We start from the raw sequence: 25,890 nt of genomic DNA, 5'->3' as shown, positions 1-25,890 counted from the left end.
CAACAATTTCCATGCAACAGTGACCCCAGTTTAGACAGAAGACCCCAATATACATAGGTCAAACATGTATGCAAGTTTAAGCCAGATTTCACCATTATCTTTAAGGTAAAATTGAATTTTATGCAACTAGCCGTCTGTATATTTCCCCATCTCCATTTTGACTTTACTTAGGTTTACTAAAGTTTTGCATTCTTTGATAAAGTTCCTTTGTTTAAATATGGGCTTCCTGTGGGTCTTACATTTGGTGACCAGTTAGCAGTGTGCTGGCCATCTTTGGTTTATAAAGGATGTCTTAACCATGAACTATCAAAGGGGCTAAAATCAACTTTCCTTAAAATTCTAGTAATTTTCTTTTACTCAGTCTTTTATCTATACTATATCACTGCACATGAATTAGAACCGCACATCACAAAATTGCACAGGGATTACAAATATTACATCCAGTCTGCATAAAATCAAATTCCACTACCGACCAGATCACAAAATGGCTGCACTCTCTAATCTAAAACTAATTTGCATATTGTACACATGTAGGACATTTTTTTTAACTTGAAGTCACAGTAATGCATGCAAGTTTGCTTTTTTTAAACAAATTTTATAATTTGTTCATGCTACCTAGATTCAAGAGAGCTTTTTCGAACATTTGCAATACCTCACCTCTTGTTAGTTAATAATTCTAGTGCATGCATATGGTGTATACAGGTAAGTAAACATGCATTTTTTTTTCACATTCTAAAACTATGGCAGTTTAGGCCATATTGTGCTGCCTGCATTTTATCTGCAATGCAGTGTGTCTCTAACGTTTTCAATCCCGTATTAATAGGTGGCATTTACACATAACACCTATATAGCAGCAAAGCTAATACAGCTTGTGATTAAAAATGTTTAAAAATAGCTAATAAATCAGATTATCTTGAGGTATTATTTCTTGCAAGTCAAAATGGAGAGCAAAAAAATCAACCCTAATTTTTAGTTTATGTATACACTGAAAATAGCAACAATAAAAATAAGCATTTGTAGCAGACATATTCCATCTTCACTATTATTTTGCTACCTTTGGTAAATTACTGGGGCAGATCTTGAAGTTAAAAACCCACGTTTAGAAATAAGTGCACGCTTCACCCACTATATAGCAGCAGACTGTTTGCCCCTACGCAAAACATTCTCATATCTAATTTTAACTTTACATATAAAAATAACTTGGAGAAAATACAAAAAAACATTTTATATTAACATGAAAATATCACAAAAATTAGTAAGCCTGAGATGTAGGGTTTTGGTGAAAAACAAGAGGCTTGTAGTGTTTTGGCTGCTGATAAAGATGCATGTATTGATAGCTGGGGTGAAAGCAGAAGAATGCACTTATTTCTTCTGCATGTCAGTATCTTCAGACACAGTAAGCCACATGCACCCTTTCTTTCCTTGTTAAACAGAGGCAGGTTTGCTATTCTTAGTTCCAGCGGAAGTGGATCTGACGTGGGCGATCAGCACCTTCCTTTACCAATGGCTTATGGAACTCACGTCCTGCACGAGAGTGGATATTTGCCCAACAAAACTCACAGTAATACTGCAGGCAAGTGACATTGGCACAAAAAAAGGGAGCAAATTTTCCACCACAGCGTGCGCCCTGGCATTCATCACACATCTGGTCATCTAGCACATATGGCTTTACCTCCACCTAGAAAAAGAGAGAAAACATATCCCATTAAGTCTGCTTCAAAAGTCACTGTAGGAATACTTTAAAAGGTTCATACAATGTTCTAGAGAAAATGACCAACAACATTCAATGCTGAGAAAGCAGGCATCTTCCCTGGGTAATAGCTTCACCATACAGTAGGTTAAAAAAAATGAAATCATTTTGTTCTTGCACTAATCATTTTTTATGTTTCATATTCATAATTGACCATATGATTAAATGAGTTCTTAGTTTGGCAATTTTATTGTATTTTGATATGTTTTCTTCTGAGAACTATAAACTGAATAGTATTTAAATAACTCTCTTTTCCAAAGACAAAAAATAATTAAAAAAAACTATAGAATCCTAATTGATTCGCAAAACATTCCACCCTCACCTTTCTTGAAGTAACATCTTTAAAACACCTGTGTGTTAATATTTTCAGAGGTGGGGGTAACTGTGAGTGAAAAACAGAAGGGTATGGAAGACAAATAGTATTTACACCTTTGTTTTCTCATTCCAGTGCCACTTGTGAGATGGCATAACCCAGCAGCCACTGATCATGGCAATGCGTCTCTACTACAGGTGAGAGGGATACCCTGCTTGTAAATAACTGGTACAGACAAACCAGAACTGTGGATAACCTTATTAAAGGTATGTCTAGACTTCTGTGTATTTATAAAATATGAAGTCAAAGTCCCACTGTGAAAGCCTGACTCAGTAGAAGACCTCAGACTTAGGTCAGCTCTGAATACTAAACTTTTTAACCTTAGTTTCTGTATCTGTGAGATGAGAAAGGCAATAGAACCTGCTTTATAGAGCTGTAAGGATTAGATTATGCAAGTAAAAGCACTGAAGATAGTGTGGCACATGGCAAATACTCTGTATATTAACATTAGCTACTATTAGCTGCAACAGCCTTGTTTTCTGGCTTGTAATAACTTTATGAATGAAAGGTTACTACTTTTGTCTGACTGAATAGTGCCAGGCAGCCTAAGATCTCTTCCTTTCCTCAGGAGAGAAGAGAAAATTGAGCGTTTAAAGGGCTTGGTTTGCCCAAGGTAAAGAATAATGACCCAACAATTTCTATTTTGAATGTATTCTACTGAAATACTTGCATGTGTGCAAAAAATGAATATATAAGGGTATTTTTCTTCAGCATTATTTTGAACAAAAACAGTAACAGCAAACTAGAAACAACCTAGTTGACTGATGAAAAGAACTGTAAAACAAACATTTGATAGAAGGGTAATGAAATTACGTTTTTGTTTGCATTTGTATTTCATGGTTAGGGTTAGGATAAACATATTTTATATATATTGGACATTTTATTGTCCTAAATTGTATCTTTTGCATATTTTTAAATTCTAGATATTATTTTATGAAGCTAATCTACTTAACTCAAAATCAAAACTTCAAAGATGAAAAACTGGATTTCAAATTTATGATTTTAGAATACAGTCAAAACCTATTTGCAATTAATAATAATCTCTAACAGCTCCTGAATGTGTGAAAGGGAGTTTCATTGATTCTTCACTATTCTTAGTTTCCATTATTTTCCCTTTTTCCCTTCAGAGGAGCTATCTGTGATACACAATCACCTGGAGTCATAACTAATAAAATGATTAATAATTAATTAGCCAACTTGAAGTGTATCACAATTCACTTCAGTAACTACCAGAAGTCACAGTGAATTATACTACTCATGGAATAACATATAAAATTTAAAATGATTTACACATTTGTGGTGATTGTTCTTCAGGGCTATCAGGGAGATGAAAGTAAACTTCAAAGTGTTCATGAGCCTAAAAGGTGAGTTGAATAAACAATTTTAATTCCCTCCAAATAAGTATCCTGTGTATCTCTGGATTATCAGCTATAAATTTAAATTTAATCTGTTTTCATGGTTTAATAACTATATTCTTATTAGAGAGATGAAAGGTATAAAGATTAAGGGTTTGTTTTTTTGTATAAGCAAAACTAATGACTTGTAAAATATTTAAGGCTCAAACTCTTTCAAATAAAGTTCAAAACATACCTTAGTAGCACATATCTTAAAAAAGTAAACTTTTCTCTCAGGTAGTTCAATGCCTTTTTAAGAAGGCAAGTGTTTCTCAATTCACTTGCTTTGTATCAGGGTTTCTCTTTAAGAATCAATATTTTGCCCCAAATAATTGGCCCTTCACTATCATTTTGGAAACAAAGAGGTATGAAGCATGACACTGCAATAATCTTTTCCCTTTGCTTCTGCATATTAAACAACTACAATTATATAATATGTAAATAACTTCCTCTGTGACCCTATCACCTCTCTGCAAAAGTAGGGGGTTAGACTAGATCAGTGTTATCTAAAGCAGAGGCCCCCAAACCCCGGTCCGTGGCCCAGTACCAGTCCATGCCATGGCCTGTTAGGAACCAGGCTGCACGGCGGGCAAGCAAGCAAGCAAGCAAGCAAGGAAGCAAGAGCGAGCGAAGCTTCACCTGCTGCTCCCCAGCTCGCATTACCACCTGAACCATCCCCTCCATCGCTCACATTACCGCCTAAAGTATCCCCCCCACCCCCCCACGCCCGTCCGTGGAAAAACTGTCTTCCACGAAACCGGTTCCTGGTGTCAAAAAGGTTGGGGACCGCTGGTCTAAAGCATGGCTGGACATCAGAATCACCCTGGGGGCTTTACAAACTACTGCTGCCCATGCTGCATCCCAGACCAATTACAGCAGAATCTCTGGGGGTGGGACCCAGATGTCAAGGTTTTCCTAAGTTCCCAGGTAACTTTAATGTGCAGTGGAGGTTGGAAACTACTGAATGAGAGGAACTCTAAGGTTCAAATCAGTTAAACAAAATTTCATAGCATGTCTGAGTAAAAGCAGAGCCCTTTTTCTTAGATACTTAATTTTTTTCTTTCTTTATTGGGAAGCAACATTTTTAGTAACAATGCAAACAAAAACGCCACTTTGCAAATGTGAACTGAACTTATGCTGTACGTCTTTTCTAAATGGTATGATTTGATAATTGAGTTTTGGGGACTACTTCTAGAGTCTATGGTCTACGGGTATTAGTTAACCAGCTCCCCTGCCCCCAAAACAGTACAACCTCAGAGAAGAAGCTTCTTAAGAAACTGTTACACTGGTAAAATAAGTACTCAAGTTATATCTACTGTAATGGGTATAAAAAAGTTAATTTACCTCATATTTTTAGTATATCTCATCTGTACTACAAATGTAAACATGATTATTCAGGAACTATTCACAGATTTTAGCATGAGATAGATTTGTAAAGAAACAATTGAGTTTTGTTCACTCCTTTCTCTTATTTTAGATGGTAATCAGTATTAGAAATTATTCAATAGGGTAGCTTTCATAGTTATCATCCATAACACTTCCTAAAAGTTCTTATTGTGATGACCTAAGCAATGCTACTAAAGAGTAAATGTTTTAAAGTTTAGGACAATCATCATATATTTACTTTATTTACATATTTATTTTTGCATATATTTAGGAAAATATACAAAATGTGTTTTTATTTTAGATTTTATAAATCAAAAATAAGTAACACTTAGTGCCAAGCTCTGTTCTAAGTGCTTCTACATATGTGAATTCACTTACTCCTCAAAATAACTGTGAAAGAGATACTATTACTGTTTTCCATTTTATAAGTGAGGAATAAAAGGCATAAAGAGGGTTCATTTGCCCAGGGTTACAGAACAAATGGTGGAAATGGGATTCCAAGTAATCTGACTCCAGAGTACAAGTTTTTAAAACAAGCTCTGCCTCTATAGTTAAAGGATATTCAGACCTTATTGGCTGATAAAAATTTTTGAACTGCCTTTAAAATTATATTTATATTTTGTGTATTATACCTAAAATTTAAAGTCTGCTCAAGAATTTTACATTTCAGGGATATTTTGATATAATACTCTTTAAGAGCTAAAGGAATATAGAAAAATAAACACTCGGTTTTTGAATTACATTATTAACTCTGTAGGGTAGTAAGCTTTGGATCAGCACCTCACGTTAGGACTTAAATGATTTCCCAATATGCAACTTACACGTTTATCAATATCACCGTGCTGAAGCTGAACAAACCGAGCACTAATGGCAGCAATATAGCTCTGCTGATTGGAGAAAGCAACTCGACCAGCACCTTTTGGATATTTTAGCTCAGGATCTGTATCAATTCCTGCATAACAAACGCCACCATACAGCCGGTCCATGATCATAGCGAGCTCCACTTGAAAAGGAAAAGTAGTTCACATCAAATGGGAGAGAACACAGTAAATCAACAATTTTTAAGTACTTTTTTTTTTAAAGTGAAAGTCTATAGCATAATGCTCTTTTCTAAATCTAATCCTTTCTCTTGCGTACTAGAGCTCACCTGCTCTCACCACAGAAGAACTGGACAACTCAACTGTCTACTGGACAAGTCATATTGATATTTAACAGACACTGCATCACTCAGTATGTTCTAAGTGGCACTCCTGATCTTCCACCATCCAATTAAACCTACTCGAGTGAGTTTTTGCTGACTCAGTGAGCAATGGAAAAGATGAAGTTGCCAACTCAAGACCCTTGGCTTCATCCTTTCTATTTTCTTTTTTCCCCACTGTATATGCAATCCTCTGAACTTGATTTCCAAGACATATCTAGAATCCAATCTCTTTGCCTCCATCATTAACATCCTGTTTCAAGGTATCATTCTTTTTCATCTAGATCATGGCAATAGACTTATCTCCTTGTTTCTGCCTCCTGCCCCAAGTTTATTTTCAAAACAGCAGCAAGAGTGATTCTCTTAAAAATATAGCAGATACCAATGGCTTAACTGAAATTTCTCCTTGGGAACTCTGAATGGTGGCACAAACTAGCTTTCAAAACCAATACCACAATCTGCTTCCAACCTGCTCTTTCTCCAGTGTTCTTTATCTTCTCAGTTAGCGGTACCAGTGTCTACCTAGTAGCTTAAGACTGAAAACTGAGATTCAGCCTTTGCATTTATCTTATAAATATCTGTGACATCTGTTCACTTGGCTCTTCCACCACCACCACTACCACTAACCCAAGCCACCACTATTTGTCTCCTGGACTGCAATAACAGGCTCCTAAATTGGTCTACGTATAACTACTCTCAATTTGACTCCCCTCTCCACAAGTCATTAACTAAACTGGTCTTTTAAAAATGAAAATATGATCATGTCTCTCTTTTACTTAAGAACTCTTCATTGGTTTCCAGTTGCTCTGAGGATAAATAACAAGTTAGCTATTAGACTTGTATGATCTGACTCCTATTTACTTTTTCAATGTCTTCTTGTATCTCTCACCTCATTCCTTATACCCTAGGCCGTGACTCTGGACTTCCCTCAGTCTCTCCGAGGCACTCTGCTTCCCTCCACTGAAGATCTTTGAATATGCTGTTCCCTTTGTCTGAAACACTCTTCACAACCTCCTACCACCTAACCCTGCTCCTTCTGTTCAAACTTTATATGACAGCTCAAATACAAGTATCTTTAAAATATCAGACTACAGCACATTTCCTTGCTGTATGCTTTTCTGTTCCCCTTAGTCTTTCTTTGTAGTAGCTATGTCTGTAAGTATTTACATGTGTGAATAGTTCTTTAACATGCACCTCCCATACTGGAAGAGGATGCTTTCAGTGATGGAAGGCGCTAACACACTTCACAAGGGTACACAGTATCATAAAACTTGCTTGTAGGGCGGGCATTTACATCTATAATTATGTTCCTATATGACCTCTTCTGGTAGATCTCTGGTTCCTGATTACTGATGAACAGAAGTTTATCATTCACTTATCTAAAGTGTCTTTAAAATAAATCCCATATTTCTTCTTCAGATATCAGAATCAACCTCCATAAAAAGATCCCAAATTCTCATTATCTTAGAGAGTTACACTTAAGAAGTCATAAATGCAGTATTTGAGTGGATTCTTCTTACAGAGTCTGTTTGGAGTTAGCTATCAATATTGATAGATGAGTGTCCAATTCTCCAGTTCCTTAATGGTCTTAAGAACAATTCTCAGAATTTGTCTCAAAATTCTGTAGCAAGCAACTATTGGAGCAGGAGAATCTGCCCTTCACCCACCCAGTGGTGACATGTACACAATAGTACCAAATGCGTACCGAATCAATTCATATTTAAATGATTGTTTAAAAAAAAAACAAAATTTGTTAACATTCTACTTACCAGCCCTTAATGGCCTAGGAACACCTCCAACAAAAATTGTTTTTCGAGGATCCAAAGGCTGAGAACCATCCATCACAAAATCACTATCACTTAAATTCCAAGGACGGATCTGAACCTATGAAGAAAATGACATTACTGTATTAGGTCTCACTCCTTTAATAGCTGATGAGCTTTGTGCCACTGTACTGTTCAAAATTTTGGATAGATGGGTTTGGAAACAAACTGTTAATATTTTATCCAGATATAATAAATTATATGAATTTTAAAAAATTGAACTCAAAATGGTAGTTTATTTATTTTTTCACTAACGATCATTTCAAAACTGTTTTTGGAAAACTTGCATTTGTAACTTAAAGTTTGAGTAGCATTTACTTACAGGTTTGTCCTTGATAGTAGGGCTGGAAACACACAGATAGAGTTTTCCATCTTCTTCAATACAAGCATCAATTAGTGCCTGAACTGAGCTCTCTTCTTGAAAGAGAAGGAATGCATAGCCTGTAATAACCATAAGAATGAGGCAATATGTCAAGGTAAGTGATTTCACCCCAAATTTCAGTATGGTTTAGAAAATACATGCCTTTGAAAAAGATGAAAAACCTATAAAGTAGGACTACAATCATTATACTTTCTCTAGGAGAACATAATATCCTATGGAATACACACAAAAAGAGATACTCAGTAAAATAACTAGCTACTTTATATAGAGCACTTACTATCCGATACTGTGATAAGAGCTTTATGTGAATTATTTCATTTAATTCTCACAAGTCTATGAAACATTATTTCCAATTTACAGAAGAAAACCCTGAGGTGTCAGGTGGTTAAACTACTTGCCCAAAGTCAGTCACATAAGTAGTTGGTTGATTAATTTCAAACCTAGATCAGCTCTAAGGTCTCCTATGATACTGTCTTCTTAAAGACTGTGGCAGGATTAACCAGTTGAGCACAGCAGGAGCTGAAGTTTCCTTCAAATGCCCTCAGGGTAAGACAAGTTCTAGAGCGTACTTTTGGACAGGTGGAAAAGAGCACATGTGGAAAGGCCCAGGAATTTCCATAAGTAGAGGGAAAATTCCATAATCATCCTGACAACTTCCAAATGATACTAAGAAAACTCCCTTAGGGAGGTTGGAATGAAACAGGTTCCAGGCTTCCCTGGTGGCGCAGTGGTTAAGAATCCGCCTGCCAAGGCAGGCAACGTGGGTTCAAGCCCTGGTCCGGGATGATCCCACATGCCACAGAGCAACTAAGCCCATGTGCCACAACTACTGAGCCTTCGCTCTAGAGCCTGCGAGCCACAACTACTGAGCCCATGTGCTGCAACTACTGAAGCCCGTGAGCCTAGAGCCTGAGCTCCGAAACAAGAGAAGCTACTGCAATGAGAAGCATGCGCACCACAACGAAGAGAAGCCCCCACTCACCACAACTAGAGAAAGCCCGCGCACAGCAACGAAGACCTAACAACAAAGACCCAATGCAGCCATAAATAAATAAATAAATAAATTCATTTAAAAAAAGAAACAGGTTCCTTAAGGATAGGTCAGACTTTTATTTTATTTTATTTTTTACATCTTTATTGGATTATAATCGCTTTACAATGTTGTGTTAGTTTCTGCTGTACAACAAAGTGAGTCAGCTATATGTATAAATATATCCTCTCCCTCTTGAGCCTCCCTCCCACCCTCCCTATCCCACCCCTCTAGGTGGTCACAAAGCACCGAGCTGATCTCCCTGTGCTATAAAGCAACTTCCCACTAGCTATCTACTTTACACACAGTAGTGCATGTATGTCAGTGCTACTCTCTCAATTCATCCCAGCCTTCCCTTCCCCCTCTGTGTCCACAAGTCCATCTCAAGGTGGATGAGCAGCAGAACACTTTTTGTCAAACAGCCTGGAGACTATGTTTGCACTTGGGATCCAAGTTCTTGCTTAGATTCCTGTACCTTTTGAAAATATGCCCCTTCTCCTTTCCTTGTGACAAGCAATTGTCAATTTTTAATCAAATATGATGTATCTAGCAGGCAGAACAGAGTTCATTATAAAAAGAAGGCATCGAAATTTACATTACAAGTTTACTGTTATGTGATTAATTCCCAGCAGCAGATGACTATAAATGACCTAACAATACCCCTTCTCCTTGACAAGACTTCTATGCACAAAACCTAGAGCACTGAAATCTAGTCCCAATGTGAAGATGTCTTCAATCAGGCCAACCATGTCTGTGCCATTAAACAATGGGAAGTAAGAGGTCACGTTTTACTAGAAATTCAAAAAACACAGCTTATTGCCAACAATGGCTTTTAGTGCCACAAAGATCTGATGTGACACACACACAAAGTACTTCATTTTAATAAAATTACAATACCTGATTTCATAAATAAGCCATAAAGCCAACCTACACAAATAGAAACTTCCAAAGGTATGATTATGCAAGATTAAAACCACATCTTAGAACTTTTTAATTGCTAGAAACAATTTAAATAGGCTTGAAAAAATAAAAAAAAAGACTGGTTTTCTTTATGTGAAGGCTTTAATTTTGATACAAGCTAAGGTTTTTTAATTTTTAAATTTTTTTTTTATTTTTTGGCTACACCACAGGGCATGTGGGATCGTAGTTCCCCAACCAGGGATCAAACCCATGCCCCCTGCATTGGAAGCGCCGAGGCTTAACCACTGGACCACTAGGGAAGTTCCCAAGCTAAGGTTTTGAGAGCTGTAATTGTTTTGTAATAATTGAGGGGATATAAGACTGATTTACTAAAATAGTATTTTAAAGTCAATATTTTTAATGTTATGTTTTTATGATGTTAATTTCTGATATTAATATTTTAATACTGCTTAATAATTTTTGTGATTATTATGGAAAAAATGTATCACAAAAATTAATTAAGCAACATGGCAGGTAAATTATGATCTAGCTAAGGCAAGCCGTTAAACATTAAAATACTCGTACCAAAAATACCATCTAATAGTTCTTTAGAATTTATTAGCACAAGCTAATGTTTACATAGGGTGAATCTTATTCACTGCAAAGGAGAGGTATGTATAAGTGTGGCTCAGTATCCAAAGTCTCATATTATTACCTTAATTACAAGGTAGCTTTGTCAACTGAATGCTTCTACACAGTGTCTTCCAAACCATGGAAAATGATGAATTACATCAATGACAAAAATGCTTGAAAGCACAAGGTTTAGGAACATTGGTCTTTGGCAATGAGTACAACTAACTATAATGTACCAAAATAGTATAATTTGCCACTGCTAATATTTTTTGTTGTTTTTTTTTCTTGTTTTCAGTTTGAGGAAATAAACTAACAACTACCACAAAAACCACAATAACAATGCAAACAGCAACAAAGACAGCAACTATCCTGTTTCATGAAATTAGTGCCAACCTACCTTTCTTACATTTCTGCCCATGCAGAAAATGTGTATCTGTCTTGACAAAAACTAATTCTAATACCTTTCTAAAATTATATTTCAACTCCTGCCTGGAACTCTATTGAACAACTTTTTAATCTATCTAAATTGCACAGTATCTTTTAGATTTAGTTCAAAATTTCTCAATGAAGCTTTCCCCCACCTACTTCAGGTCAAAGGATAAACTATCCTACAGTATTTATAGTTGTATATATCATTTATTAGGCAACTATCAACCTATGAATTACTGAGAATACAAAGATGAGTAAAGACACAGTCTGAGAGATTAATGGAAGAATCTGACATTAATAAAATAAAAGCATATTTATAAAATTGTAAAACTGTAATATTGCAACTGTGAGGAGTGCTCTGAAAGGGCACAGTTCTAGAAGGGCCTACAATAGGAGGATTTGACCTCATTAGGCGGGTCCTTAACAGTTTCCCACCAGCAACTGATATTTCAGCTGAGAAAAGTAGGAGATATACAGATGAAGAAGCAGGGAAAGCCTTCAGGTCAAGAGAACAACAAACATAAAAGTCCTGAGGCAGGAGAGAGCAAGGCCAGTTTGCAGAGCTAGAAAGAAACAAGAAGCAATACTGGGAGAATGAACGGGATGGGGAGGGCTGGCAGGGAGAATGCATTTTTGCCTTTATCCTAACAATAAGAGAAACCACTGATGGGTTTTAAGCTGGAAGCAAGGAGTAGCACCATCAGATTGTTTTCACAGATATTACTCTAGCTATGCTGTGGGAGAAAAACTGGAGATAGCCAGAAATGTGGACAGACTAGTCATACACCTGAAATAGTCCAGACAAGGGATGATGGTAATTTAGTCAGGAACATTAGAAACCAACAGGCATTTTTATTGAACACTCAGTAAAATAAACTGTATAGAAGGACAAGATCATAACACTGAACAACAGATTAAAACTAAGCTAGGAAATGAACATCTACATCAATATGGAGCTAATTTTCTCTCTACACCAAGGATTCAGGACCTCCAGGTCCAGTAAGCTCCAAAATCATGTGAAAATTTAGAGTATATGGAGACAGGTCCATATCTCTAACTAGACTCTCATGGAGGCCTGGGATCTAGAATCTCTGGTTCAAAGGATTCTGTAAGTATAAGATCTAAAGGTATTAAAAAAAATCACCACATTATTCCACTTCTCTAAGGAACTACATAAACCACTAATGGAAGTTCTATAATTCTCAATGACAAAAAGTAGAGACGGCTCATATAATTTATCACCAGAATTCCTTAGCTAGTTTTTGTATGCCAATAACTCTTAACATGTTTCCTTTCCTGGAGCCAAAATCAGATTATTCAATAGATCTACTGGAGTCTTTTTTCCAGGCTTGAAAATCCACTCAGCCATGAGAATAATAGTGTGTTTTTTCATTTCTAAAATTACATTTCAATAATATTCAAAGTAAAGTCTTAGTCTTTCAACCTCCCCTTTCTTTTATTCACTTCAGAGAATGTGCCATTAGCAATCTGACTGACTGGATTCATGTTCACTTCTCTCCCCTTGCCTCCCCTCCCCACTCTGGGCGGGTGAGGTGATCCTTCCTGTTCCCACTGACTGTGACATTGCTTTGCTCAAATGAATGTGCGCTCAATTTGTGATTCTTGTCCTCTGGTGACCAGTCACAGTAGTATCCTGGCAATATGTAAGTAACACAACTAGGCATCCTCTGCACATTTTATCTCTTTATGTAGTTGAGTTTTTTTCTGACCATTCATTTTCTTCTCTATCTGAATTCACCAACAGAGTATATACTGCTCTCTTGTTATCTGCTATTATCTGGAACACTTATGTATATCTTGCAATACTTAAAACAGTCATAGGTTTATATTTTATTCTCACTTCACACATTTCTTAATTTCACTGATCAGAGAAACTTTATTATATGTCTTTACCCAAGTTACTTAGAATGATACTTTAGGCAGAGAAAATTAGCTCTCATATAACTTATTCCCTAGCAAATATTAACAAAAAAATCTCTTACCTTTTGGTGGAAAATAGGACTTGCTTTCTGCTTTATGAGGCCAATCTACTACCAAAGGCCCAAATCTTCTGAAGCTAGCAGTTATTTCATCTTAAAAAAGTACAATAATATGCATTAGGAATCAGTTTTAATGATTCATTCTAAAAAATTCCTATATTTTATATGTTATTTTAAAGATTTAAAAATTTAAAGTACCAAATAGCCTAAGATAAACTAGAATATAAATACTAGAAACATGTCTAATATCCTCACTAAAATGATACATAAATCTTAATAGCTATTTTAATCGAAATAGTTTTTAAGTAGCACATTGGCTAGAATAATCAATTCAGTGTGACTTCTAAAATTTTATATACTAATGTATGGACACTAATGGATTTATAGTATAGCAAATCATAAATATCACTGGCTTGAAAAACATGCCAATATTATATCAAGTTAAAGATCCATAAAGAGATCCATTACTGCTTGATAAAGTAAAATATTACTTTAAACTCTTTAAACTTTAAAGTAATATTGCTGAAACAAGACATGTAAAGCTATAATATTTCTAAAATATACTAGGGTCTGATACATGCCAGGTAGTTTCACTGAAAGACATACAGGTCACATCCAATGACATGTTCTAGGCTATTTTATCACATGGAAACTTTATTATACTGATTAATACATAGAATAAGTTTGTGGATATTTGAATCACAACTGAAAAAATTCCCAAAATGTAGCAATATATTCTCTATTAGTAAGTTGTGAATGACAGTGGCAGATTTCCCACAGCTTTGCAAATATTAGTTTCTGTATTTTTAATCTTGAATTATTTTTCTTTTGTTATTATTACACATGATAATTTTTACATATGCTTATTAGTCTTTGTATAACCTAAATTTCCTGTTTATGTACTGTTTTTATTATTTGCTTGGGTTTTATAGCCTCTTTTCTTATGTGTTTCTAAAGGCACATTTATACTTAAAGAAATTGAATTTTTAACTGTCATGCATTACAGGTAAAGTTTTGTGGTTGGTTACCTTTAATTCACTGTGTGTGTGTGTGCGTGCGTGCATGCATGTGTGTGTGCATGCATGCATGTTATAGTCATACAAAAAGTTTTAAATAAATACATAAAAAAGTTTAATGTATTCAAATATGTTCTATATTTAAAAACATTAAGTGGGAGATAAACTAGATGAAAATCTTATTTACAAAAAATGCTCACAATAATAATATGCATAAGATATAAACTAAAGAAACAAACTTAAAAAAGTTATTTGTTCAATTATCTTTATATTTCAACAGGTGACAAAATATTTAAACAGAGATGGATATCCATTTTAACTGAAAATCTCTAGAGGTAAAAAAACCTCCATATCCCCATTCACATTATATTTCAGGTTTGTTTTTTATATGCCAAATCATCATTTTACCTTCATCAATATCTGGAGGAAGACCACCAACAAAAACTTTTCGAGAGAAACGTTCTATTCGCTCTCCATTTTGATGAGCTGAGTAACATGTGGGTGAATTTAAAACACCAACTTGATCACTATGACCATCATCCAGCAAGCCATCATCTATTGGAAAGAGGGAAGAACGACCTAAAATATAAGAACAAATATAACTTGAATCTCGGATCTAAGAAAATGATAAATTAAAGTCAGGCATAAAAAGAGCAACAACAAATTCAAAGGCTTAAAATTGAAGGCGACATAGGCATAAAAAAATTAAGGAAAATTCAGAGAGTTTAAAGGTTTAATTACCTAGATTCAAGAGAGAAGTTGTCTGAGGAATGGCTTAGAAATAAACATGGTCATATGACAACAATTACATCACAAACAAACACTAAATCACTTCAATTTCTTATGGAAAGCAGCAAGAATCTGATGTATGGGGATGGGTAGACTGGATGTGTAACCTTTTAGAAGAAAGGTTTTAGGAGAAACCTTTTAGAAATTGGTGGCAGAAAGAAATGGCACAGACTAAACAGATAAGAAGACATTAAAAAAACACTTGCAGACTACAGTAAGGACAAAAGCACCAAGTAATACTTGCATATAAGACCTTGAATTAATTTACTGCATGTGTAAATATGCACATATTTACACACATATGTGTAAATATGTGCTTCTGCACATATGCAAAACAGAAAAAGGCACCCCCTCTAGGACTTCAGTCCCCATCTGAGCCCACCCTCATATGGGCACAGCCTGTATTATCCTCTGCAGCAATCCTGATGCTAGACTCTGTGGCCTGCATACAGTTGGGGTTGAGGTGAGAAGGAAGGGGCTACATGTCTGTGAACTATAGCTAGCTAGATGTTAGAAATAAGAATTTTAATTTTATAAGACCAAAATCAGGGAGAAAGATCATATTTGGTATAGGAAACAGAAATTATTCTGCAGATTCAAATTCAGTTTAAGTAAGATGTTCTGAAAGATACCCACGTTCACTGAGTAACTCTGGATATTTAGCTTTCCCAATACCTTTGCTATCAGGAATAAGGACCAATGAGAAAAAAACGTCAATATTCTTTGTGATCAATGGAAAGAAAGCTCTTCAAAATGAAAGTATTTTCCTTAAAATGAACCTCATCAAGAGTCATCAAAAGTAATATTAATTATGAATAACTGGTTCAACTTTCTATGGTTGGACTTTAAGTAAATAATTGTATATTTTAAAAGGAATAAGATGAGGTAGAGAAACAACATGCACATTAACTAGTTTTTGATTAAAATGGCAAATCCAAATTTTATACTTATTTCAGACATGGCAATACTTAAGTATAAATATCGAATGCAGTGACAAAGAAAATCACTACATAAGCAATGTCACACAAGTGACCCAAAATGACTTAAAATTTTTTCTTAACTATAATATTGTAAGAATATTCATTATATATTAATGAATTATTCTATATTTCTAATTATAATAAATACTACAGTTAGTAAAATAACTATCAAAATCTATAATCTATATGTCTAAAATCTATTAACCAAAGTTCAGCTGAACGAAGGATGTAATGGAAAGGCTAGGAATATGTCACATACTGGCCATACTAACAAGAATCTTCATTGTTGGAAAATCATGACCACTTTCCTTCTAGAAGCCATAAAAGTTATAGAGTTAAATACCCGTTTAAAAGAGGAGTTAACTAAATATATATCACCAACAAAAATATTATTTTTTACCTTTCCAATTATCCTTCCCTATAACCCAAATCAACATGACAATAAAAGGAGAACCAGTTAATAATTATGTTTTCCATGTACTTTAAACATACTTTCTAAGAATGATCCATGAAAATGACTGGCAGTAAAGGTAAAATTATATGTGTTGAGAAAAGTAGAGTTTGATCATAAAGTGATTTGGACTAAAATATTTACAACAGTTTTCAGCCAAAATTAAATTACCTTTCTCCTTTTTTGCTCTGAAACTAGGATATATTTTCAGGTTTTACGCCTCAAAAGAATGAAATTGACTGATAATGAAATCACAATATAAAATCTGTGGGATGTAGCAAGAGCTACTTACTTAGAGGAAAATTTTCATACTTACAGGGAATTTTATAGTTTTAAATGCATATTAGAAAATAAGAAATGCTTAAAATAAATAATCCTAGTTTCTGCCACAAAGAGATAGAAAAATAATAAATTAAATACAAAAAGAGTAGCATCAAGGAAATGAAAAAAGTAAAATCAATGACACAGAAAACTAACATTAAAAAAAGAGTCAATAAAGGCAAAAGTTGGCTCTCTGAAAACTTAAAAAATCGATATGCTTCTCAGTAAAGTTCATCAAGTTCATGAATAAAAAAGAAAACTAAAATTACCAGGAGAGGAAAAGAAAACATTTGTACAAAATTAGTCAATTTATAGCTTAAAGCTGAGCATGGTTCTTTGATATCAATGTGTATCTATACTTTTATGTACTGATTGTTGTTTTAAAAATAAAAGCAAACACAAAACAAACTATTATTATTAAGAATGAATATTCCTCCCATCCTCAAGATCCTAGCAGCCACTCTACTGGGTTAAATAACCCACCAGTGTGATGGTATGATTTTTATTTCATATGCAAGGATTAAAAAAACTATCAAAACAACAGAAGTAGGTCCAGGACTGATCTCTCTCAGGCACCATCTGTTTAATCAGATAGAATCACTATCACACATGTTTCTCCAAAGAACTGAGACAGGAGCTATAAGGTACATTTGTTACTTAAAAGCATTTTGCCCCAATAATAGGTTTGTCCTTTTCTCACAGAGAAGGAATAAGGTATTTAATTTAAACAACCAATTAAAACCTAGTACCCTGTATGTCTTTGTAAATTAATGTCTAGACATAATATATTTACTTTAAAATTAAGTTCACTAAAATTCTGTTTCTTTTAAAAATTGCTATGTCTGGGTGTAAGTGTAGAGTAGGTAAGTCAGTCTCTTCGCGGAGGAGGGATTAGCAATTTTTTTCGGTAAAGGGCCAGATGGTAAATATTTTAGACTTTGTAGGCCATACATTTCTCTGTTGCAACTACTCAACTGTCATCACTGTAGCTCCAAAGCAACCAGACAAAAAGTAACTGAATGGGCATGACTGTGTTGTAATAAAACTTTGTTTAAAAAACCAGAAGCCTTGGCTTGTGGGTTATAGTTTGCTGACCCTGTCTTATAGTATTACCCTGGCTTCTTTTTGGTCATGCTTTGAAGATTTCATCCATTCTCTGACAGTTATCAAAATAATTAACATACAGAAATCTGTTGCATTTCTACACACTAATAAGCTATCAGAAAAGGGAAAGCAAGAAGACATCCCACCTACAATCACATCAAAAAGAATAAAATACCTAGGAATAAACTTAAGTAAGGAGGTGAAAGACCTATATTCTAAAAACTATGAGGCACTGATGAAAGAAATTGAAGATGACACAAATAAGTGGAAAAATATACTGTGTTCATAGAAGAATTAATATCGTTAAAATTTCCATACTACTCAAAGCAGTCTACAGATTCAATGCAATCTCTATTAAGATACCAATGGCATTTTTCACACAACTAGAACAAATAATCCTAAAATTTGTATAGAACCATAAAAACAAAAACAAAAACCTTGAATAGCCAAAGCAATCTTGAGAAAGAAGAACAAAGCTGGAGGTATCAGGCTCCCTAATTTTAAGCTATAATAAAAAGCTAGACTAATCAAAACAGTATGGTAGTGACATAGAAACAGGCACATAGATCAAGGGAACAGAACAGAGAGACCAGAAATAAATCCTCGCTTATATGGTCAATTAATCTATATGACAAACAAGGCAAGAATATACAATGGGAAAAGATAGTCCCTTCAATAAATGGTGCTGGGAAAACTGAACAGCTACATGCAAAAGAATGAAACTGAACTACTTTCTCACACCATATACAAAAATAAACTCAAAATGGATTAAAGGCTTAAATGTAAGACCTAAAACTCCTAGAAGAAAACATAGGCAGTAAGCTCTTTGACACTGGTCTTAGCAATACTTTTTTTGAATATGTCTCCTTAGGCAAGGATAACAAAAGCAAAAATAAACAAATGGGACTACATCAAACTGTAAAAAGCTTTGCACAGTGAAGGAAATCATCAACAAGATGAAAAGGCAATCAACTAAATGGGAGACGTATTTGTAAATGATATACTCAATAAGAGGTTGATATCCAAAATATATAAGGAACTCATTCAACTCGATTATCAACAACAACAACAACAACAAAAATAAGCAGAGGACTTGAATAGACATTTTTCCAAATAAGACATACAGATGGTTAACAGATACACAAAAATCTACTTGGCATCACTAATCATCAGGGAAATGCAAATCAAAACCACAATGAGATACCAACTCACACCTGTCAGAATGGCTGTTATCAAAAAAGACAAGAAACAACAAGTGCTGGTGTGGATGTGGAGAAAAGGCAACACTCATGCAATGTTGGTGGGAACAAAAACTTATGCAGGCACTATGGGAAACAGTACCGATATTTCCTCAAAAAATTAAAAATAGAGCTGCCATACAATCTAGCAATAATACTTCTGGGTATTATCTGAAGAAAATGAAAACACTAATTCGAAAAGATACATGTACCCCTATGTTTACTGCAGCATTATTTACAATAGACAAGATATGAAAGCAACCTAAGTGTCCATCAATAGCTGAATGGATAAAGAAGATGTGGTAATATATATGCCGTGGAATATTACTCAGTCGAAAAAAAAAAGGAATGAAATCTTGCAATTTGCAATAACATGGATGACCTAGAAGGTATTATGTTAAATGAAATAAGTCAAAGATAGATACTGTATGACTTCACTTATATGTGTAATCTAAAAAACAACACAAATGAATAAACAGAACAAAACAGAACCAGATTCATAGATACAGAGAATAAACTGGAGGTTTCCAGAGGGGAAAAAATGAAATAGAAATAGTTGTAAAAGGGATTAAGAGGTATAAACTTTCAGTTGTAAAACAAGTAAGTCACAGAGATGTAATGTACAGCATAGAGAATAAAGCCAATAATACTGTAATAACTTTGTATGGTGAAAGATGGTTACTAGACTTATCATGGTGATCATTTTGTAATGCACACAAATACTGAATTACTATGTTGTACATCTGAAACTAGTATAATATTGTATGCAAATTATAATTCAATAAAAAATGTGAAAAAAGTATTTATCAAGGATGAAAATTTTCAGCCTTGATGTCATCATAAAAGGGTTTGGTAGTGGTGATATTAGGGAGTATACACTTACTCTGGCTGTTTCACAAGACTGTTAAAAAAGAGTCAAACGAGTTCAAATTAAATCTAATCATAGAAAATCCCAGGTCAATTTTTAAGCAATACTTTAAGTATAATGTATTATTAATAATTCCTTATTCATTACAGCACATGAATATGAATGGCTACATATACAGTATGAATAAATCCAATCTCTCTAATTAAACCTCCATATTTTCATTCTCTTTAAAAAGTATTTCTCTTATCTTCTCATTCCATATATAATCTACTAAAATCTACTAACTAAAGCTTTGCTTGTCTGCTAGAAAAGATTGCTTTGTGGTGTTTAGTACCACTAACTAAAATACTGTAGGTTCTTTATTTCTATTATTTTAAAAAATATTCTATATATTTTTACTCCTTCTGGAGTAGAGCAGCCCTTTAATCCTTTATTAAAGGGAAGATTGCAATAATAGAAATATTTTAGATTGAGAGATAGAGTTTAAGTTACATTTCACACCTCCCTTCACAACCTACCACCCTACTCCAAGCTCAGACGAGTATGTTCACTCTCAGAATGGAATAAACATTGAACAGACAATAAATACAAAAGATAGATGTGAGAGTCTTTCTCCTTTCTAATCCTGGACCCCAGGCAGCACTGAAGTAGAAACTCTTTATGGCTCCCACAGTACAGAAATACATAGGAGTTGGGGCAGGACACAAATGAAAAGCAGGGAAAAAAAACTTTGCTTTTTCTTACTTTCAGTATAATTAAATTTTGATTATTCCTAAGGTATATTTCATATATTAATATCTGTACCCAGTTGGATTTAAAGTTCTTATGTTGACATTACTAAAGATATTAAAATATATAAATTCATTTTGGTAGTAATTTGGTTTTACTGCAGTCAAGCGGGAAATCTTTTAAATGAAAACAGCCACTCTGTGCCTGAGCTTAAAGGTGAGTCAAAGGTGACAAAAGAAGAAAAAATAGTTCTTCCTAAACTAGATTATAAAGTCAACATGCCTTGAGAAAATAATACTGTCCACCCACCACTGCACTGGTAAAGAACAATGTCTTATTTTTTGGCAAAAATTATATCAACTCAGTGTGACACATCCCACATCAACAGATCTGATGTGTAAGAGATTTCTTTTTAGAAAAGAAAAATGACTAAATAAATGAATAAATGTACTTCCTTTGATGGACCAAATCTAAAACATGAAACCCATAAAAGGGGTCCTTGGTAGTTAAAAGGTTATTGATGTGATACTGATATAACATCTAGCATAGGAAGAGGAAAAAATGAGTAGAAAATAGGAAGAGAGCCAGGCTACTTCTAGTTCTTTCTGAGTCATTCCTTTGGTATGTGGCTTTTTTTTTTTTAATGTTTTATTACTTACTGTGTTAAAGTACTTTCAAACTCAAAATCTCTCAATAGTTATTTCTAATGGATAAACTTTAAAAAAAATTTTATTGAAGTATAGTTGATTTACAATGTTAATTTCTGCTGTACAGCAAAGTGACTCAGTTATATATAATATATATATATATATAATATACTATATATATATTCTTTTTTATATTATGATTTATCACGGGATATTTTCATCTGACCATCAAATCCAAAATTGTAAAAGGTCCTATATTCACAGAGGACCAACTAAAATAATTACTAATGCCATGTAATTTGAGAGGAAAATCCACTTGTTACCCCCCCAAACTAAGCCATATAAATGTGACAACCATCAGTTCTGTCCTATAGAAGGCTTCTACCAAAAGCCTTAAAACCATCTGAGGGGCTTCCCTGGTGGCGCAGTGGTTGAGAGTCCACCTGCCGATGCAGGGGACACGGGTTCATGCCCCGGTCTGGGAAGATCCCACATGCCGCAGAGTGGCTGGGCCCGTGAGCCATGGCCGCTGAGTCTGCGCGTCCGGAGCCTGTGCTCCGCAACGGGAAAGGCCACAACAGTGAGAGGTCCGCGTACCACAAAAAACAAAAAACAAACAAACAAACAAAAAACCATGTGAGATCTTTCTTCCAATGCTGGGAGGCAGTTCTGATGTAGAGGAAATCTTTACGGCTCCCAGAGGACAGAAATATATATGAGTAGTAGCAAGTTCCTATCTAAAAGGAGAAATTTTTGCTTTTTCTTGATATTATAGTCACAGTCTACAATTATTATTATTTTTTTGTGTGTAAAGTTACTTTTGCTTCATCTCTCCCATCATCACATCTACCTTTCTCCCCATCAATTTCTGCACATGAAGAAGAAAAGCAAAGTTTAAGCCATGGAAAATGTCAGCTGCTTTCCTACGAAGCTGAATAGTACAGTATCATATAGTCCTGGCCTTTTCCCTAAGATAACAAGAACCCAGAGGGGAAGACTTTTGTGGGAGAGAAAAAGAATGTGTGTGTGTGTATGGTGTTAGAGACAGGGAGAGAGAAACTATTATATTCTTAGAAGACACAGAGAAATATTAGCAACATGATTTCTATATATCAGTGTTAACAGTAATCTGTTTGGTATTCGTCATTTTCAACTGGGTCAAACATAAAACTAATAAACTAGAGTTGTAAATTACATATCATAGCTAAGACAATCAGTTACAGTTGAGAGAGCATGTCACCTTCACTAGTATTTATTAAACAAATCTCTTAAAAAAAACTATAAACAGGTTTATTTTAAAAGATACACAAATAAATTTAAAAACAGTTAAAATCTGGACAGCTTAAAATGGAAAAGTTTATTAAATAACCATATTAGTATGAAAATGTACTTTAAAGGTTAAGATATTTAGGATTCAAAACTTTGACAAGTGCTCAAATCAAAATACAATTTTTCTGTGAGTTTCCAGACATTGCATAATAAATCTGGGATAATTAATTATAACATTGATCAGTAAAACCCAATTAGAAAGAGTTATACCATAGCAAACAGAAATGAATTACCTCGTCTTCGCCCATAACTCCTTGCTGCATGTAAACAAAGGACAAATTGTAAAATGTCAGAACTAAAAATAAGCCCACATATACAAAAGCTACGTGGGCATCTGGAAATTAGTGCTACTTTGTCTTAAGAGCTACCACAATGTCATCACATAACATCAGCGTGGTGTTTTAATATTTACAATGCACTCATATATGTATCATCTGAACTGTATAAAAACTGTGAAATTAACAGGAAAAATATAATTTATTCTCATTTGTGTTAAAATTCATGAGTATTTGTTTCATCTAATCAGGATAGGAATATGTAACACTTTATGGTTAAATAGCATCCCAAATAATTTTCCCAACGAATGGAAATATCATGAATTAAATCCTTGTTTTTCTACTTATTATAGTGATATAGCATATACTGTCCAACTAGTAATTCAGATCTAAATCACTTTATACCAAGCCCTGCATGGAAAAAGTAAATGGAAGACACAGAAGAATGAAAATATGTAACAACATTAAATTCATTCTCTGAAGCCTGTAGAGTTTAGACAGAATGTAAAGAAATAAATCCATGTTCAAACTTGCTTAGCTGAAAATGATTAATGATATACTATAGCTAATAATGCTTTCAATCTTTTTGGTACAATTTATAACAGCTAACTAAGCGCTTATGTCTCTACATCTGGAGTAAGAGGGATTTAGATACAAATTATTATTAGTATCATCGAAGAATGGTACATGTGTTAAATATTGTAAAACTATAAAGCAGAAAGCATTTCAACCTATGTTATTAGCAGTTTACATAATTCCTCATGGATAAAAAATACAGCAATTTATTTTTCATAAGAAAGTACCAGCTTGATAAAATTTGCAACTTGTTTTTAAATAACTCATTCCCCCAAATCTGAGTATACAATGAGTATTTCCACTCTGGAATTAAAAGTAAACCAAAAATGACTGTCAAAATCAAGATCTTAATTTATGTTCATGGATATTTTTAGGCCTGGGAAAAATTTGATATTGAAAAATTTCAAATCAAAATATATATTAAAAGTTGTCAGAAATGTAGTTTCTCCAAAGGTATAAAACTTAAAGATCAAAGGAAAACATTTCATGTCATTAAATACATTCTATTATAGAGATTTTACAAAATTAAAAAAAAATTTATACTAATAAGGCTTTAATATAAAGAAGTGTGCCTACAAGGTGAGGATACAGCAGTAGTTTCCCTATAATAAAAAGGAGGAAAATCAAACTTCAAAACTCTTAATCATTTATACTTCAAGAAATAAGTCAATAAATATTAGTCTTTTATATAAAGTAACCCTGCCATTCTACTGTCTTTAGTTATATAATCTGCTGCAGACTTAAACCTGTCCATGACGTCCAGTTACCTCAAAGCCTGGCAGATTTACCTGACCTGTATACTAGTTTATACATAGCTTACCTCTGTGTGTGTTTCTATATATATAATCTGTATATATATAGATTATATATAGCTTACCTGACCTATATATTAGTTTAGGATGAGGGTAGGGGTGGAACCAGCATTTAGAATTTTGTTGTGTAGGTCTTCTAAAAGTTATATAGGCCTTAAGGAAAACAGGGTTTCAAAGAGATGGAAGTCAACTATGGAAAATCAGACAATAGGAATTATAAAAGGAGCTATCAAGAACAGGCTATAGAAGAATGAATCCCCTGAAGTCTTACTAGTTGTACTAAGCATGGAAATGGTCAATAAGCCCCAAAACACTTCACAGCATGTCTTAGGAGCTGGGCTTCCTGCTTATCCTTAGGCCTGGTCTAATGGCATTAATCCAATATAAATTTGCTTTGGGGAATTTCATTCATAGCTGTAAAGAGTCAAACATTTATAAAGCAAATGAAACTGTTTTAATCAAATTTAAAGTCAAATTATGAATTATGATGAAATAATAATGTGTAACATAATTCATGATCTATTGAGAAAATTAACGACATCATAACCAGTTTATGCTTCTTAGCTGAGGCTACTCAATATTAAAATAGTGAAAATATGCACAAACACTCACAACATCTTAGGTTTCATCTCAGTCCTAGGTTTGAACACATTATTTAGAAAATTTCTCCAACTATCTCATAACTGAGGAATTTTAGAATCCTGTAAAGAGCTATTGCACTTATTTTTTGGACAACTCTCAGATTCCAAGTCTTTACATTACCAAAAATAGAACTGACTGCAGATGAAGCTAAACCATGTGAAACGTTTCCTCTTCCCTGTCACGGAAATAACCAATCTGCTACCACCACGCTAAGCAGTGGTATGTGTACTCACTTTTTCTACCGATATTTCTATGTGAATTTCAGGGATATGTCCCACTGCAACTGAATCAGAATTATCAGAAATCCTCAGTGAGAAAGAAAAATCATTAAATGTCTAGTATTCATTATGTTTTAATTAAAAGAGACTTCTTAAAACAATATGTTCCTCCCAAACTCATTTAGAATATGATTTAGAAAAAAAGCAAATAATTTGTTGTATAAAACACTGTATTTATAATATTAAATTTCAGTTACATAAATTTATAAAGCCTTAGAAAAAGTGAGGAATTGGCTATTTAACATACATGTGTAAATATATATATATATTATGCATGTGCGTTAAAATATGTATTATACACACACACACATATATATATATTTCTTTGTTTTAAATGAAGGTGATAAGAACGATGTGAGAAAAGCCTGAAGACCTTTCTTATACAAGGGACTTTACATTTTGGTCCTGGATTACCAATGATCTTATTTAGATTCTAACCCACAGCTACTAAAAAAGAAACAGGATAATTCTAACATTCTCCTTAGGACCTTTGTGCCCTTATATATTGACTCTTAGCTATAGTTTGTGGTACGTGAA

General features: G+C 34.0%; 1 protein-coding gene across 19 annotated transcripts in view; it reads right to left on the bottom strand.

Annotated features, from left to right (window-relative positions):
• The window catches only part of CPEB2 (cytoplasmic polyadenylation element binding protein 2), a 64,215-nt gene that overhangs the window by 2,325 nt on the left and 36,000 nt on the right, over window positions 1-25,890 (bottom strand). For 8 of the 19 annotated variants that reach the window (XM_089911680.1, XM_089911686.1, XM_089911681.1 and 5 more), the window contains 7 exons: window positions 23,004-23,027; window positions 14,723-14,893; window positions 13,302-13,391; window positions 8,247-8,365; window positions 7,871-7,985; window positions 5,725-5,906; window positions 1-1,678 (listed from right to left, as the gene is read on the bottom strand). The exon at window positions 1-1,678 is cut by the window's left edge and continues 2,325 nt beyond it. In XM_089911680.1, coding sequence (XP_089767806.1) covers window positions 1,451-1,678; window positions 5,725-5,906; window positions 7,871-7,985; window positions 8,247-8,365; window positions 13,302-13,391; window positions 14,723-14,893; window positions 23,004-23,027 — 929 coding nt within the window. In that variant the 3' untranslated portion in view covers window positions 1-1,450. Of the gene's footprint in view, window positions 1,679-3,413; window positions 3,481-5,724; window positions 5,907-7,870; window positions 7,986-8,246; window positions 8,366-13,301; window positions 13,392-14,722; window positions 14,894-23,003; window positions 23,028-25,890 lie in introns of all 19 variants that reach the window. The other 11 variants (XM_089911685.1, XM_089911682.1, XM_089911691.1 and 8 more) reach the window with 4 other exon arrangements.

This window comes from Delphinapterus leucas, chromosome 5 (genome assembly GCF_059928025.1).
Source record: "Delphinapterus leucas isolate spDelLeu-1000000601 "Yukka" chromosome 5, BTC_Dleu_Yukka2, whole genome shotgun sequence".
Taxonomy (NCBI): domain Eukaryota; kingdom Metazoa; phylum Chordata; class Mammalia; order Artiodactyla; family Monodontidae; genus Delphinapterus; species Delphinapterus leucas.
Note: the sequence above shows the minus strand (reverse complement) of the source record. Positions and strands in the feature narration are given on the sequence as shown.